General features: G+C 38.3%; 1 protein-coding gene across 3 annotated transcripts in view; it reads right to left on the bottom strand.

Annotated features, from left to right (window-relative positions):
* Nucleotides 1-14,174, bottom strand: part of LOC142158779 (enoyl-CoA hydratase EchA19-like) — a 50,441-nt gene that overhangs the window by 10,727 nt on the left and 25,540 nt on the right. For all 3 annotated transcript variants that reach the window (XM_075213037.1, XM_075213039.1, XM_075213038.1), the window contains exon 6: nt 5,555-5,704. In XM_075213037.1, the coding sequence (XP_075069138.1) occupies nt 5,555-5,704 (150 nt within the window). The remainder of the gene's footprint in view (nt 1-5,554; nt 5,705-14,174) is intronic.

Genomic DNA, 14,174 nt, shown 5'->3' with positions numbered 1-14,174 from the left:
ACTTTGATAGTGTGATTTGTTCTTATATGTCTATATATTTGCCTTAATTGGTATATTAAATTTATATTTGAATACATTTTTTCTATAGCAGTCTACTTGTGAGGCCATTATTTTCTATATCTTTGCATTTTTAGGGTACCAATAGACCCTTAATGATTAGCATGGGAGTTGATCTCCTATAGTAGTTCTATAGGAATCATTGTCATTATTTTTATTATATTTTTCTACTTGACCAATGTTGATACTTAATAGTATCAAAATAATTATTATTTTAATAATTTAGCACTTGTGTTATTTATAACTTTATGAATTTTTGTTTTTTATTCTTAATACGTTTTGGATGATCATTATTTATTATTGTGTATTAATTTATCCCAATTAGCGCAGAACTTAATCCTGTGGTGGGATATCGGTTGACAGATTAAAAAAAGAAGGGGGAGAGAGGCACAGAGTGAAAGAGAAGGGGGGAGAGCAGCATGGAGGGCGCAGTGTGAGCATAAGGGGGTACAGTGTAGTTGTGATGAAGGGGCACAGTAATGTGTGTGTAATGGCACAGGGGGCTTGTGGTAATGTGTGTGTTATGGCACAGGGGGCTTGATGCAATGTAGTGTGTGTGAGGTAGGTGGTGGCTAATTAATGGGTGCTATTTTGTTTGTAGGGTGATGGTGAGGCAATTTTATAGTGAGGACTATTAATTTAAGATGGGGTGGTTTGGGGGCTATTGAATGTGGGGGTGAGTTTGGGGAGAATGAGGTATATTTATTAAATGTGACTATGAATTTATTAATGGCAGTGATGGTTGCGGGAAATAGGTATTGCTAGGCTGTTTGCAGGAAGGGAAATAGGTTTATTTATTAAATGTGAATACTATTATTTTAATGTTGGGGCTGGAGGAAGGCCTAATTATTAATCGTGGGTGCTATTGATTTAACGCTGGGTCTGGCTGTAATTTTCTAAATGTAGCCATTTTTTCCCCCCCCAAATAGGTCCTCCAACATTCCAGGATCCAGACAAGCCGCAACTAAAGAAACCAGCAGCCACAGGTTTTGAAAGTGAGAAGAACAGGTAGGATAGAGCAGCAGAGTGTGTGAAATGTTGTGATTTTAGTAGGGACAATGTCAATTTTTGGTGAGTGTTGTGCCCAATGTAAGGTGCAGGCCAAGACTGAACTGTTTGTGTACACACTGCATTCTTTCTATCTACACTGTGGTGCTAGATGTCTTGAAAGTCAGGAGTGCTTGAACATATGTCACTCTCTGGTGAATTGAGGACCTAGTGATTTTGATGTGCTAGCCATGACCCAATGGCGCATTGACACGCCCCCAACTGTATGACCATACACTCCAATTTTTTTTTTTTTAGCTTACTCGTCTATGAGGGGGGCCCCGTGAATTTGTTGTACTGGGGCCCTGAATTCCTCTTGGCAGCCCTGGGTGTCCCAGTATCATAGATTAGTGATGTCAGGCTCTTGCTAAAATGACATTGGAAAATTGTAGAGTGCAAAGCATTTCTATATGACACAAAGTTTATACATTCAACTTGTTTCCAATTACAATCACAATAATCATAATAAAACAATGAAGTAGATTTTGAACTAATGCATATCTGTTTTACGGCAGTTTTCACCTAATAAGAACCAAAGCTTTCATAAAATGAAAAAAAAAACAACAAATATACTAGAGAGCTTTTTTTTAATATAGACTTTAACTATAAGTATTTTGATGTGTTGCATATTATCTCTAGCAGAATTGATGTCTGCAGCAGTCAAAGATTCCAAGGATTTTTTATTTTTATTTAATAATGAAAATTATGAATAAGTTTGGACAGTGATTAAATTGTGTGATGCATTGCACAGAAATCATTCCTTCCTAGCTCCAGCAACTGTGAGTAATGCTGGTTTCTGGGCCCCTGAGTAGACACAACAGTCATTCATGGCAGTGAACCAGAGTAGGGGCAGGGTTACATCCGACAATTCACCTTCTGACCAGAAGTTTATATTGTTGTCAGGTGACAGAATAATAGTACTTTCACTAGCAACATGGGAAGTGTAAATTGTCCTGACGTAAGTCAAAGGATTTTCACATGGCCCATTAGTTATTAATATGGTAACAAAGGCTCCTATACCAGTTTTATTCTGAAAATAAAATAAAATTATTTTGGAAAATATTACAGACGTTTGTTCTGTACCAGAGGAAAATGAAATCCTCCAAAATGAGTCTTAAAGTCTTTGAATTCTTTAGTGGCAGTGATGAGTCAGAGTACTGACCCAGCTTGGCATGGGACCCAAATAACAAAATATTAATGTGAGGCTTAGCATGACTTAGGCCAGCTGTTTACAGAATAGCAGCCTCTCTCATATGAGAGGACAGAATATGGTTAGGAATCTCCAGAAAAATACTATTCTATGCTCCCAATTTATTACTATAAACTACAAGTTAAAAGAAAACTATTAAAAATTATTTTGATGTAATGTATTGCCACTATACAAAATGTACAATTGTGACATTTGAAATAACACCTCACTTTAGTCTTATGACCATTAAAATCTGCTTGTATAAAATTGCATTTAGATATCACAACAGGCACTCCCTTTACAAGTAATAGCAGGCACCCCACTTCTGTCAAACACAAGGAGAAAGAGACCTTTGGTGGTTTTATTAAATTTTTAGCACTTAGTTTGCGTAACTAGATTTTGCATTTTTTTTTATTTACTTGATGAGTCATCAGTCGTTCAGCTAGTTTTTTTCAATAAGTATTTACATTTTGACCTGTGCACAGTAGTCAATTTCTAAAGTTACACTAAACTCTTATTGGACAGGCTGATGTAAATTTATATCTACACGTGGATGGTAGCCAATGTGACAATGGTTAAGAAGTGGAAGGCCTCTGCGCTGAAGGATTAAAAGATAAATAAGGCTGGTTAATATTATAAGTTATAATAGATTTGGTTATATGAAAAAACATGGAACATGTGGATTGGCTTTTCTTTATGTGATAGATCATATGGGGTGAAAAGAATTGGATGATAGAACCCGTGGGTGCCCATATTATTGGGACTGAATGAACAATTGCACAGTAGAATATTGCTGTTTGAAATACTATATATATATTGCACTAAATAGTTGTAATCATGTGTGTATGTATTGTATAGATCTGTGATGGCTAACCTATGACACGCGTGTCACTCCTGACACGCTGAGGCAGTTTGACTGTCTGTTTTAACCATGCCAAACATTTTCTTTATACAGCACCGCCGTGGATGCTTCTTTGACAGCGCCGCGGCTGCTGTACAACTCCCCATGGGCGAAACGGAGCTGCTGCGCATGCGCGGTCGCAGCAGCTCTTCCCTTGAATATCTCCCGGCATGACTTCACTGGCAGGCTTCCCTGGGGCACGGTAGGGCTTATAATGGATATTTGTAATATTTAATCGTAAAATAGCCTCAAATACTGGCCACGAGCAATCTTCCTTTACTTTTTTAATCCTATATTACAATATTTATATATAAATCACACAGCTCTGCATACCCTGCAGGCTCAGCAGAAATGGAGTCTTTGGTCTATTAATAAAAACACTACATAAGATTGCTTGTGGCCAGTATCTGGTTTCACCCTGTAACCCAATTATATATATATATATATATATATATATATATATATATATATATATATATATATATATATATATATATATATATATATATATATATATATATATATATATATATTATATACTTATTATATACTTTTTTTCGATTTTCGACACACCAAGCTGTAAAGGTTAGCCATCACTGGTATAGATAGAAGTTAAATTATCTCTTATATATATAAATGATTAAATGTTTAGTGTTGTTGGAATCACATGCACTTCAATATTACGGATATGTTACGATATATTGTTTACTCTTTAGAGATCACGTGTAATTATATTTTGTGGTTTGTGTGAATATGATATTTTTGGAAATGTATGGAATTGCCTAATGCAATGGAAAGAAAACCTTATAAAATAAATTTTCTTTTTTCATTTTTGCTTCTCTTCTCTTTGTCGTATTTTGCTTGAAAATAAAAATAAAAAAACCAATTTTTTTTTAGATATTTTATTTATTATTGTTTAGATCAACTCAAATTTTTAGTGCTGCAGCCATTTTTATCTTTGTGTTGACCCCATTTCTGCCATCTCAAATGATGTGTCAAAGTTGTGGTTTAGCATGACCAATGAGCTCTGCAGATACCCGTTAAACAGCAATGCCTCCACGATGCGCAAACTCCCCTCCTTGCAGTTTATTACAATATCTTTTCTCAAAAAATGTAGTTTTTGGATTGGTGCATTACTGAGGAAAGCGCTCATTAGCTACAGAACTCCCTGATCTGTCAATGTTTCACCCCTACTCCCATCAGAAGCAGCAACGTTTTGTTTTCCTAGTAATTCTCCTATACGGACGCGATTCGGATACATGTGCCCCACAATTGCACAGTAATAGGTGCCTGCTGTTAAAGAAGAGTCAGGTTGTGCCTCTATTTCCATTTCCAGGGAGAAGTGTGTTTCTAGGTTCATTTTCCCTAATAGGTACTGTATATAAAACAATAGGGGGGCATCTAGGCACACATGAGAAAAACGAGAGCATTTTGAGGGCACATTGAGTGTACTTTGTAAATGAGGTTCAGTGTATGCCAGTGGTTCCCAAAATTTTGCAGTTTGCGGCACCCTTAGCGTGTCCATAATTATTTCAAGGAACCCCTCCAAAATAATTACCGAGCAGTCCCGTTTTATAAGCAGTTGGGTCAAAAAAATGTAATACGTATTTAGGTCAGGACAGAAATACTTATTTAGTTGTATGCAAAAATAATACAATAATGCATCCCCTCACTCTGCCCCCCCTCCCCTCTGCATCCCCTCACTCTGCCCCCCCTCACTCTGCCCCCCCTCCCCTCTGCATCCCCTCACTCTGCCCCCCTCCCCTCTGCATCCCCTCACTCTGCTCCCCTCTGCATCCCCTCACTCTGCCCCCCCTCCCCTCTGCATCATCTCACTCTGCCCCCCTCCCCTCTGCATCCCCTCACTCTGCCCCCCTACCCTCTGCATCCCCTAACTCTGCATCCCCTCTCTCTACAAAAAAAAAGCAAACTCACCAATTCGGTGGTGCCTGGGACCCAGCATCCTCTCTTCTGCCACTTGTCACTGAATGTCAGGTGTGATGACGCCACGCCCAACATTCAGTGAGAAGGGAGGAGGAAGGATGCCGGGTCCCGGGCGCCGCCAAATTGGTAATTTTTTTTTTCTTTTCTCTCCCTGGCCACAGCACCCCTGTGACAGTGCCACGGCACTCCTGGGAGTCGCGGCGCACACTTTGGGAACCGCTGGTGTATGCAATAACTAGACAGCACCTGCCCTTAGAGTTCAATTAAATATACTAATTACTATGCGTTTTATATGCTATGTACAGCATTAATGCAATTATGTATGTGCAAAATAAAATGTGTGAATTTTGTGTGGCGCACAACAACAACAAGAAAATTATATTAGTTCTGGGATTTGTTTTAACTTCCAAACTGACCTTGTCCATCAGGGACCAACCGATTGGCAAGTCCAAACTCATATGCTTCTTGGGAATTAACAGGCCTCCCGGTAAGGATGAGATCCAGTGCTCTAGAAAGCCCAATTAACTGTGGCAATCTTACTGTTCCTCCGTCAATCAGTGGAACACCTGCAAGAGAAAAATCAGGATTTCCATTAATATTCATTAAGTGTCAAGTGATGTAAAATAACAGCATGGTGCAATAACGTGGGTCCAGCTTATAATTACTCTATACTAACAACCACAGTAAACAAACCAAGAGTTTATAGAAATAGATGTCAAAATGATATCACAGTGCTTACTTTGCATTGAAATACACAGTGTGTTACGGTTATGTACAATGTCACCAAAAAATATGGCAATGACACAGTATAGATGGAACCATGATTTTCGCACATATTATCTTCAGCACTATTCAAAGTTTAGGGTACCTAGAGCCATGTAATCTTTATTTGGACTGCAAGTTCTACAACTGAATCAATGTAGCCACATGTATTCTAAACATCCAACAGCTACAATTGACCTTAGAAGAGGGTGGACACTCGGTGCCTACGTTTAAGCTCATTTGGGCCATCTTTACCTTCTCTTTCATGTTATTGTATGCAATTCATGTCACATCAAAAGTACATTGCTGTGTAATATGTACATTCCCTACAAAAACATAGCAGTTCATGCTACCTCACAGCATTCTCTACAAATACCTTATAGCCCTTTCACATGTGAATAAACACATGTATGTTTTTAATATGCACATTGTGGTCCATACGCATTTGTTATAATGGGTAAACATTACCACATTATAGTTAATGTGCACTTTTAAATTACATGTTAGATACATATTGTATCTGGATAACAACATACAGAAACACCATCATTCCCCCTAAGAGAACAAATCAGAAACATTTTAAAAAAGATAGATCGCCCACATCTATCTAATCAAACAACCACAAAGCTAAATGCAGAGGTTACTATAGATGACATTGTACAAGTTACTAAAAATCAAAAGGTTTGGCTAAGATCAGGTGTAAATGTCGATGTACACAGTGGGGCTTAAAGACGCCCCCTGTAGGCGATGGGCCGTCACCTGGTCCTTGGGCCAAGAGGCTGCCTGAAGCCCGAGGTGCTACGTGTCCCCAGTGCTGTCTGAGCTGGGGGTGCACGAAAATGCACAGTGGAGAGAAAGGCACCAGTGCACAGAGTAAGGCATTTTGCACTATGTACATTTCATTTTCAGGCAGCACCATTTTTATTTTGCCCTAACCTTTAGGCCGGGTGCAAGAATAATTTTTACATTTCAGGCCGAAAGGCTGGAGCCTTAAGGCACTTATTTATTTTTAAACACGGAGCACTTAACACCAAGCACACTTTCACATTTTTTGATTGCGTGTCTTTGTTTTAGGACGTTTTTGTAGGGGTTCGGGTATAGACCCTTATGGGCGACCCTCTCCCCAAGTCTTCTGACTTGGGGAGGGGGGGGGGGGAGTTGAAGATACAGTACCCTGGGAGAAGATTCAGCCATCCACAGGGTAAAGCGGACTACCCGAGCCTTGCAGCAGAGGTTGTCCTGAAGACCCTTGCCTCCTGAGGGGCCTTTAGGTTCCGGAGGTCAGGGCCTCCCTAGCTTCAGCTTACGAGGGCCTAAAAATCTCCTTTTTTCCCCCTCTCTGGGGCCTTCTAGCTCCAGGGGTACGGGGGGCATGGGGCCCTTTCCCTTTTGGGAACGGTCCAAAGTCCCAAGCCCCAGCACAGTACCTCGGGCTTCAGTAATAGTAATAATAATAAAATAACAGGACCTAATGTTTTTTCAGTTGCATACTGTAAAAAATATATATATTGCTGTCAAATTGGCTCCCAACCATTTCTTCAAGGTGAATCTTTCCCTAATACCATGCTTAAAGCCCGTATAGTAGTTACCCATAAGGGATGAAATGACCCATACAACTGTGCTAATTATAGAGCCATTTTTGGAATGTAGCACATAAACTTCTCTTTTTGATTTCCCATAAATAAATATCCTTGGACATTTCTCCTCTCCTACCCTCCACGAACTCTAGACAAATATTCTATTAATTTGATGAACTACAACTTACTGGCAGCTAAAATTAGTCATAGGAACCTAGTGAAAATTATTTTTTTTAATTTGAGTCTGGTCCCCTTGGCTTTCCATAGAAGAACAAATTCCATAAGCTCCTCCCTTATAACACTTATCCACTACTCGGATCCAATAACTATTAAGACTAATTTTGATCTTACCCAACCCTCAATAGCATTCTTAGTAAGCTTTAGTAATTTCATTTCACATTACGCTTGTTCTCCTGAAGATTCCACCCTTCCTACATCCTAACTAAACAATATTACTGTACATTAAGATTTATTTTTGTTTCAAAACCTGTAAATAATTGTTTTTTTTAATATATTTATTGTAATAGAAAAACAGTGTTTGTTTATGTACCTTAAATGTAATATTATCAATTCATATTTGTTAAAATTAAAGTGTGCAGAAAAAAAATACACAGAACGATTGACAGGCCCTATTGTAAATATAAGATTTCAGCATTTATCATTCCAGATTTAAAATAATGTGCATATAGCTTTAAATGTGTGCATTAAACCATTCACACATACTTCTAAAACCAAATTGAGGCTAAATATGCATTTTTCATGTACACGTGAAAGAGCTCCACTTAAAAGAACATTATGTTGGTTTAATAAAATGAGGGCCAAATAGCACAGTTGGAGCAAAAGTATAAATACATTAATTATAGAACTTATTCATGCAAGCACATTGTTTTCATTAATATTCTGGTTTTCTAATGCAAGACTTAAGCTAGGATTTGAAAAAGGAAGGAGGAATGTCTTGGGTAATGCAAAGCAGCAGTGCTGCACCAAGAAATGGGACATTTGTTGAATATGTTTATTGGGTGTGTAGGGTGCCTACATAGCTGATCTGGGTTATAGGGCATTTATGCTATTTGCAACATGTTATTAAATAAGCTTTTCACAGTTTAATAAACTACAGTATTATGCCAAATGAATTATGTAAAATTGTACAAACAATGTAATTTTATACTTTTGCACATTAAACAAATGCTCACAAATGACTATCTGTTTTTTAATTAATAATTTCTCTTCCTGTGGTCAATGTCAAATCTGTATCCACCATTTTTTATTTTTTTGCCCCGCACTGGTTACAACTGGAATAACATATTTCTTTCACTCTACACATTCTATATTGTCTTTTCAGAACAGATAGGTCATAATTGTAGTACCATAGTTGAGTAAATAGAATTTTAATTCTGGGAAATATATTGGAAAAAACATGGGGAAATTAAGTAAATGTGCTCTGTGATTTTATTTTTCCTCAGGGGAGTTCAAAAATGTATTTAAACCATGAAATATAATGCTTATTTTATTTTGACTTCTAATGCTTAGAGCTATACCAAGTATGTCCACTTTATTGGATATGTGATGTATGTATTGGGGCATAATAAAATTAATGCGTAAAACTTGTTTGTTTATGTGTGCGTTTTCTAATATTAGAGATTCAATAAGAGAGATGAACAGGATCTTCCTAGATCTATTAATTCCCTTTAATGCAAATAAGAACATTGTGACAAATGAGATATCAATCTCTTGAGATTGTTTTCTCTATGCCATACTACATAAGATTTACATTGGTATCCCTACTTGCCATCACACCCCCCATCCCTCCAAAGGGGACTCCTCAATTTTTTAGATTTTCTTCCGCTATTGATCGCCAACTCGTTCTTATTCTTTATTTATATTAATTAGATCCCAAGTGTTGATGTTAACACAAATATCTCTATTCCGATTAACAGAAGAGCTTTGTTATAACTGTTATATTTATATTTGTTATAGATGTCGTACCCCTTTAACTTTTCTCTCTTTTCCGTATTTCCCTTACAATTGTTATTTGAAAATCCATTAATTAAAAAAAAAAATTTTTCTTTAAACTGCAGTGAGAGGGTTTAATTGCACACAACTCATATACAAATGTTTGTTACATTATATAAGGGATGAGAAGTTGCATCCAGCAGCAGTATTAACACAATTACAATTAGCAAAATCCCCGTGAAGTGGCGGGTGGCTTAAGCATACATTTGCAAATGTATGCAACCGAGACTTTTGCATTTTTATGTACAAGTAGAAATGGCAGCTCCTTTGCTGGCTATACTAGTGTGCTGGGGGATTTTTCTCTGTGTTTGCTCCTTTTAGGATAACCCCACCCTTTCAAGCACCTGCTATGAGCTTATAAATTGATTGAGCAACTTCCACTTCTGTTATTGACTCAATTACAGTCCTAAGTATGTTGAATTTTAAAACTAGGCTCGTCTTTTTTGCCATTATGGAAGTGGGATGGTACGTGCCCCAATTCGACATACTGGCACTTCTCCCCACTTCATTTTAAGCTGCACACAATGTTCTGATATCCTCCCTCTTCAACACAGTACTGCTGAAAGAAGGAAAGTGTAAGTCTGAATCCAATGAGGGAAGGGGGAGGGGCTGTCTGAATCCAATGAGGGAAGGGGGAGAGGCTGTCTGAATCTAATGCGAATAACAAGTGGCCTATTAATTTAATGGTGCACTGTGAGTGGGGGCTAATTATGTAATTGTGCTATTAAGTAATGACGGGGTATTAAATTTAATGGCATGACCTATTAATTTAAGGTGGGGTAATGGGACCTTTAATTTAATGCTTGGGTGGTTTTCAAGCTACTAATTGTATGTAGGGCTGTATTTGGGGAGAAGGAGAACAATTTATTAAAATGTGAATATGAATTATTTAATAAAACAGAAAAGTGATCTAGCGCTCAGACAAAGACTGTTCTATGAGTGAACCTGCTTTGCACACAGATATAAACTTGACACAAATTTAGTCTGTCATCATGATTGCCATATATAGCTTGATTGTTAATTGTAAACGCAAAAGTAAATTGGTGAAGATAAAATCAACATTTAACATAAGTTTGCACCGAAAACATATTGACATAGCACATAAAAAACGGCTAAAAACTTGCAGCACATGATTGTATAGTGGTTTTTGGCACCAAAAACAGTACAATTTAATACTTAAAAATAAAAACAAACATTCAACCTAAAAGAAAAAGTAATTGAAGCCAATGCAACGGAATAAGTCACTAAGTAAAATTCCTTATCGTGCAGTGCAGCCAACAACAGTTGTGGTAAACCAACAGCGCAGGAGATGTGAGTCTGTGATGGGAGTCTCTGCGTGCGTCCCAGCTTGGAATGCATGAGTAGTTCCTGCGACGTTGAAGGGGGCATGGCCTGATGCGTTTTGTTTGATGAATATACTCGTGTTTATAAGAAGTCCCAGTCACATGTCAATGTAAATGTCTGTTCGCTGCACATACTCTCCTCAAGTGTTACATTTAAGTTGTGAACATAGTTCCTGATGCTTTCTCCTCTTGATGTATAAACATGAATAAAATATTAGCAATGGCAGAATGGCTTCAAATCATTATTAGTATCCACTACTAAAATGTATATGCTGTAAAATATATCTTCAGCATATGAACACAAAATACTCATGGGAACTGAAGTGCTGAAATATTTGCTACTGACTAAGTTATTTTGCTAGGGATTTGCATTTGGGTTGATGTGTGAATTACACACACATCGAGGCTAAATTCCCACTACTGACTGTTAAGCATGGTTGAATGAATATTTGAATATACGCTGATCCACATTAATAATGGATCCCATGAACTGTGAGTACACTAATCGTTGAGCTTCAATATAATTGACACTACACCATTCTAAGTTATAAATGGCACTAATAAGCTATATGGAAAGATCAGAACTCCAATTTAATTATTGGAGTGCTGGATCACCTTCCTGTATTGTTATCTTAAGGTTGGACCCCTTCTAGATCTTCAGCTGCTCCTGTTTGCCCAATTTTCTGGCTGTGCGCACAATTCTTTTGTGTATGAATTATTTAATGTCGGGAATGGTTGTCGGAAATAGCTATATTTATTAAATGTAAATGCTATTAATTTATTACCAGGGATGTTTGGGGGGAGGGAAAAAGAATTCTTATGCTTATTAAATGGAAATACTATTTAATTTTGGGGATGATTGAGTGGAAATGGGGCAATTTATTAAACGTGTATGCTATTAAAATTAATTTCAGAGATGGTTGGAGCGAAATAGGTCTATTGTAAATAGGTCTAAGTGTAAATACTATTAATTTTATTTAAAATTAATAGTTGGGGCTGGAAGCAGGGAGAGAGGCCTTATTAAATGGTTATCATTGATTTAATGCTGGGTTTTTTGGGGGCTTTCTATATTTCCAAATAGGGCACCAACATTACAGGATCCAGACAAGCAGCAGTTGCAAGTAATGAAAGAACAGGTAGGAGAGAGCAAAATAGCCAGCAAAGAGGAGGTAAGTTATTTTAATTTTACAAGCATTTAATGAGCTGTGAAGTGGGTATTGGGGGAGTAGGGGCGCAGGCTGAAGATTTGCCTAGAGCATAGTGAGAGAAGCATGAAGATAGGGGCACATGGACAAATAACAGATAAGGGAAAGTTGAAGGGTCACAAGGAAGACATAAGGTAGAAGAAACACAGGACGGGTAGCCTTACACTATTTAATATGTTTTACATTATACTATATACTGTAAAAATGCATCTAAAATTAATTTCATACTATCAAAATCCACAAAAGCTCCTGGTGACCCCCAGCCATTCAATTTCCATACCAACATTGCTAAATTCCCACTTTGGCCACGGTATAATCATATATATATAATATTAATATAATAAAATTTAAATACGCACACACACAAAGAGAGAAAGAATAGTTCCATGAAATTTAAACATTTAATTTTATTTCCCTTTGTTTGCTCAGAATCTGTAAATGAACTACAGTTTGTATAAGAGGCTTGGTTGTGCTTTATTTTACCCACATGTTTCTCCCTGTGGGGAGGCAGGAAGACAGATTGTGTCACTGAATCTGGAAAATTTGAAGACAGATGTGTCCACCACAGTTGTCAAAATAGGCAGTACATCAAAAAAATATGGTATTTAGCTTGTGTGGCTTGAAAACAGACCACATGATTGTAAACATACAGCAACAGAACTCATGAAAGTAGTTCTCTATGTTTGCATGTGGTGCTGCAGATTCTAATTTTAACCCCGTGAAGCTGTCAACAAATAGTCACTACCATGCAATGAACAGCACGTAAAATGCAGGGCACCACTGCTAATGTACATACACAACCAACGAGTTCTAAGACCAATTATGCCTTGTCTGTCCTACGTGGCATGTTTGATAAATTACCCTGTCTTCGTTTGCGCATTAAAAGGCACCATGAGTTCGGTTTGTTTTGTTTAATATTGCATTTTGGATAGGTTAGTTAATGTGAAAATATATTTGCTTTACGTCTAGTCAACAAGACAGTCTTTCTCAATGCTAAGGAGGCAGCCACACTTCACTCCTTCAGATCTGTTCCTTTGATCTAAGTTTACCATGCCTCCCCTCTTCAGCACAGCTTCCTGATGTAATCTATTGTCTACCACTCACACAATACAAATAAGTCACTCTTTACTGATTGAAAAATATATACTTTATTTGCATAAGGTATACAAAAAAACAGACACAAGAATATTACATTGTGTCACACCTGAAACAAAATACACCATAAAACATATCAGTCATACTTTACAGTACAATACTGGGCATATGGAAAACAATATGACATCCTACACCAGTGGTTCCCAAACTTTCTCAGTTCGAGGCACCCTTAGGGTCACCATAATTTTTCCAAGGCACCCCTAAGCCAAATAATTACCGGGTATTCCTGTTTTTTAAGTATTTGGGTCAAAATGACGTAAGATGTATTTAGACCCCGTCACCATCACATTGTGCCCCTTCATCATATTACTGCGCCCCTTCACCATCTCACACACTGTGTCCCCCTCTTTGCCATCTCACACACTGTGTCCCCCTCTTTGCCATCTCACACACTGTGTCCCCCCCTTTGCCAGCTCACTCTGTCCCCTCCTTCAGCATCTCTATCTCTGTGTCCCCCTCCCCTCCTTCAGCATCTCTCTCACTGTGCCCTCCTCCCCTTCTTCAGCGTCTCTATCTCTGTGTCCCCCTCCCCTCCTTCAGCATCTCTATCTCTGTGTCCCCCTCCCCTCCTTCAGCGTCTCTCTCACTGTGCCCTCCTCCCCTTCTTCAGCGTCTCTCTCTGTGTACCCCTCCCCTCCTTCAGCATTTCTCTCTCTGTGTCCCCCTCCTCTCCTCCAGCGTCTCTTTCCTCCTTCACTCTCCGTTCCTTTACTTACCTTCTTCCTCATGTTCTGCTGTCTTCTTTCCAGATGTCCTCTCTGCTGCCGCTCCTCACTGACACTGTCGGACGTGATGACATCACGCCCGGCAGTCAGTGAGAACAGTGAGGAGGATCCGACGCTGGATGGGTACGTTTTTTGGGGGGTTTTCCCCCTCGACGGCGATCGCGGCACCCCTGTGACAGGGAGCCGTGGCGCACACTTTGGGAACCACTGTCCTACACTATACATCATGTACTGTACTATTCATTCAACATTTAAG

This window comes from Mixophyes fleayi, chromosome 5 (genome assembly GCF_038048845.1).
Source record: "Mixophyes fleayi isolate aMixFle1 chromosome 5, aMixFle1.hap1, whole genome shotgun sequence".
In the NCBI taxonomy this organism is placed as follows: domain Eukaryota; kingdom Metazoa; phylum Chordata; class Amphibia; order Anura; family Limnodynastidae; genus Mixophyes; species Mixophyes fleayi.
Note: the sequence above shows the minus strand (reverse complement) of the source record. Positions and strands in the feature narration are given on the sequence as shown.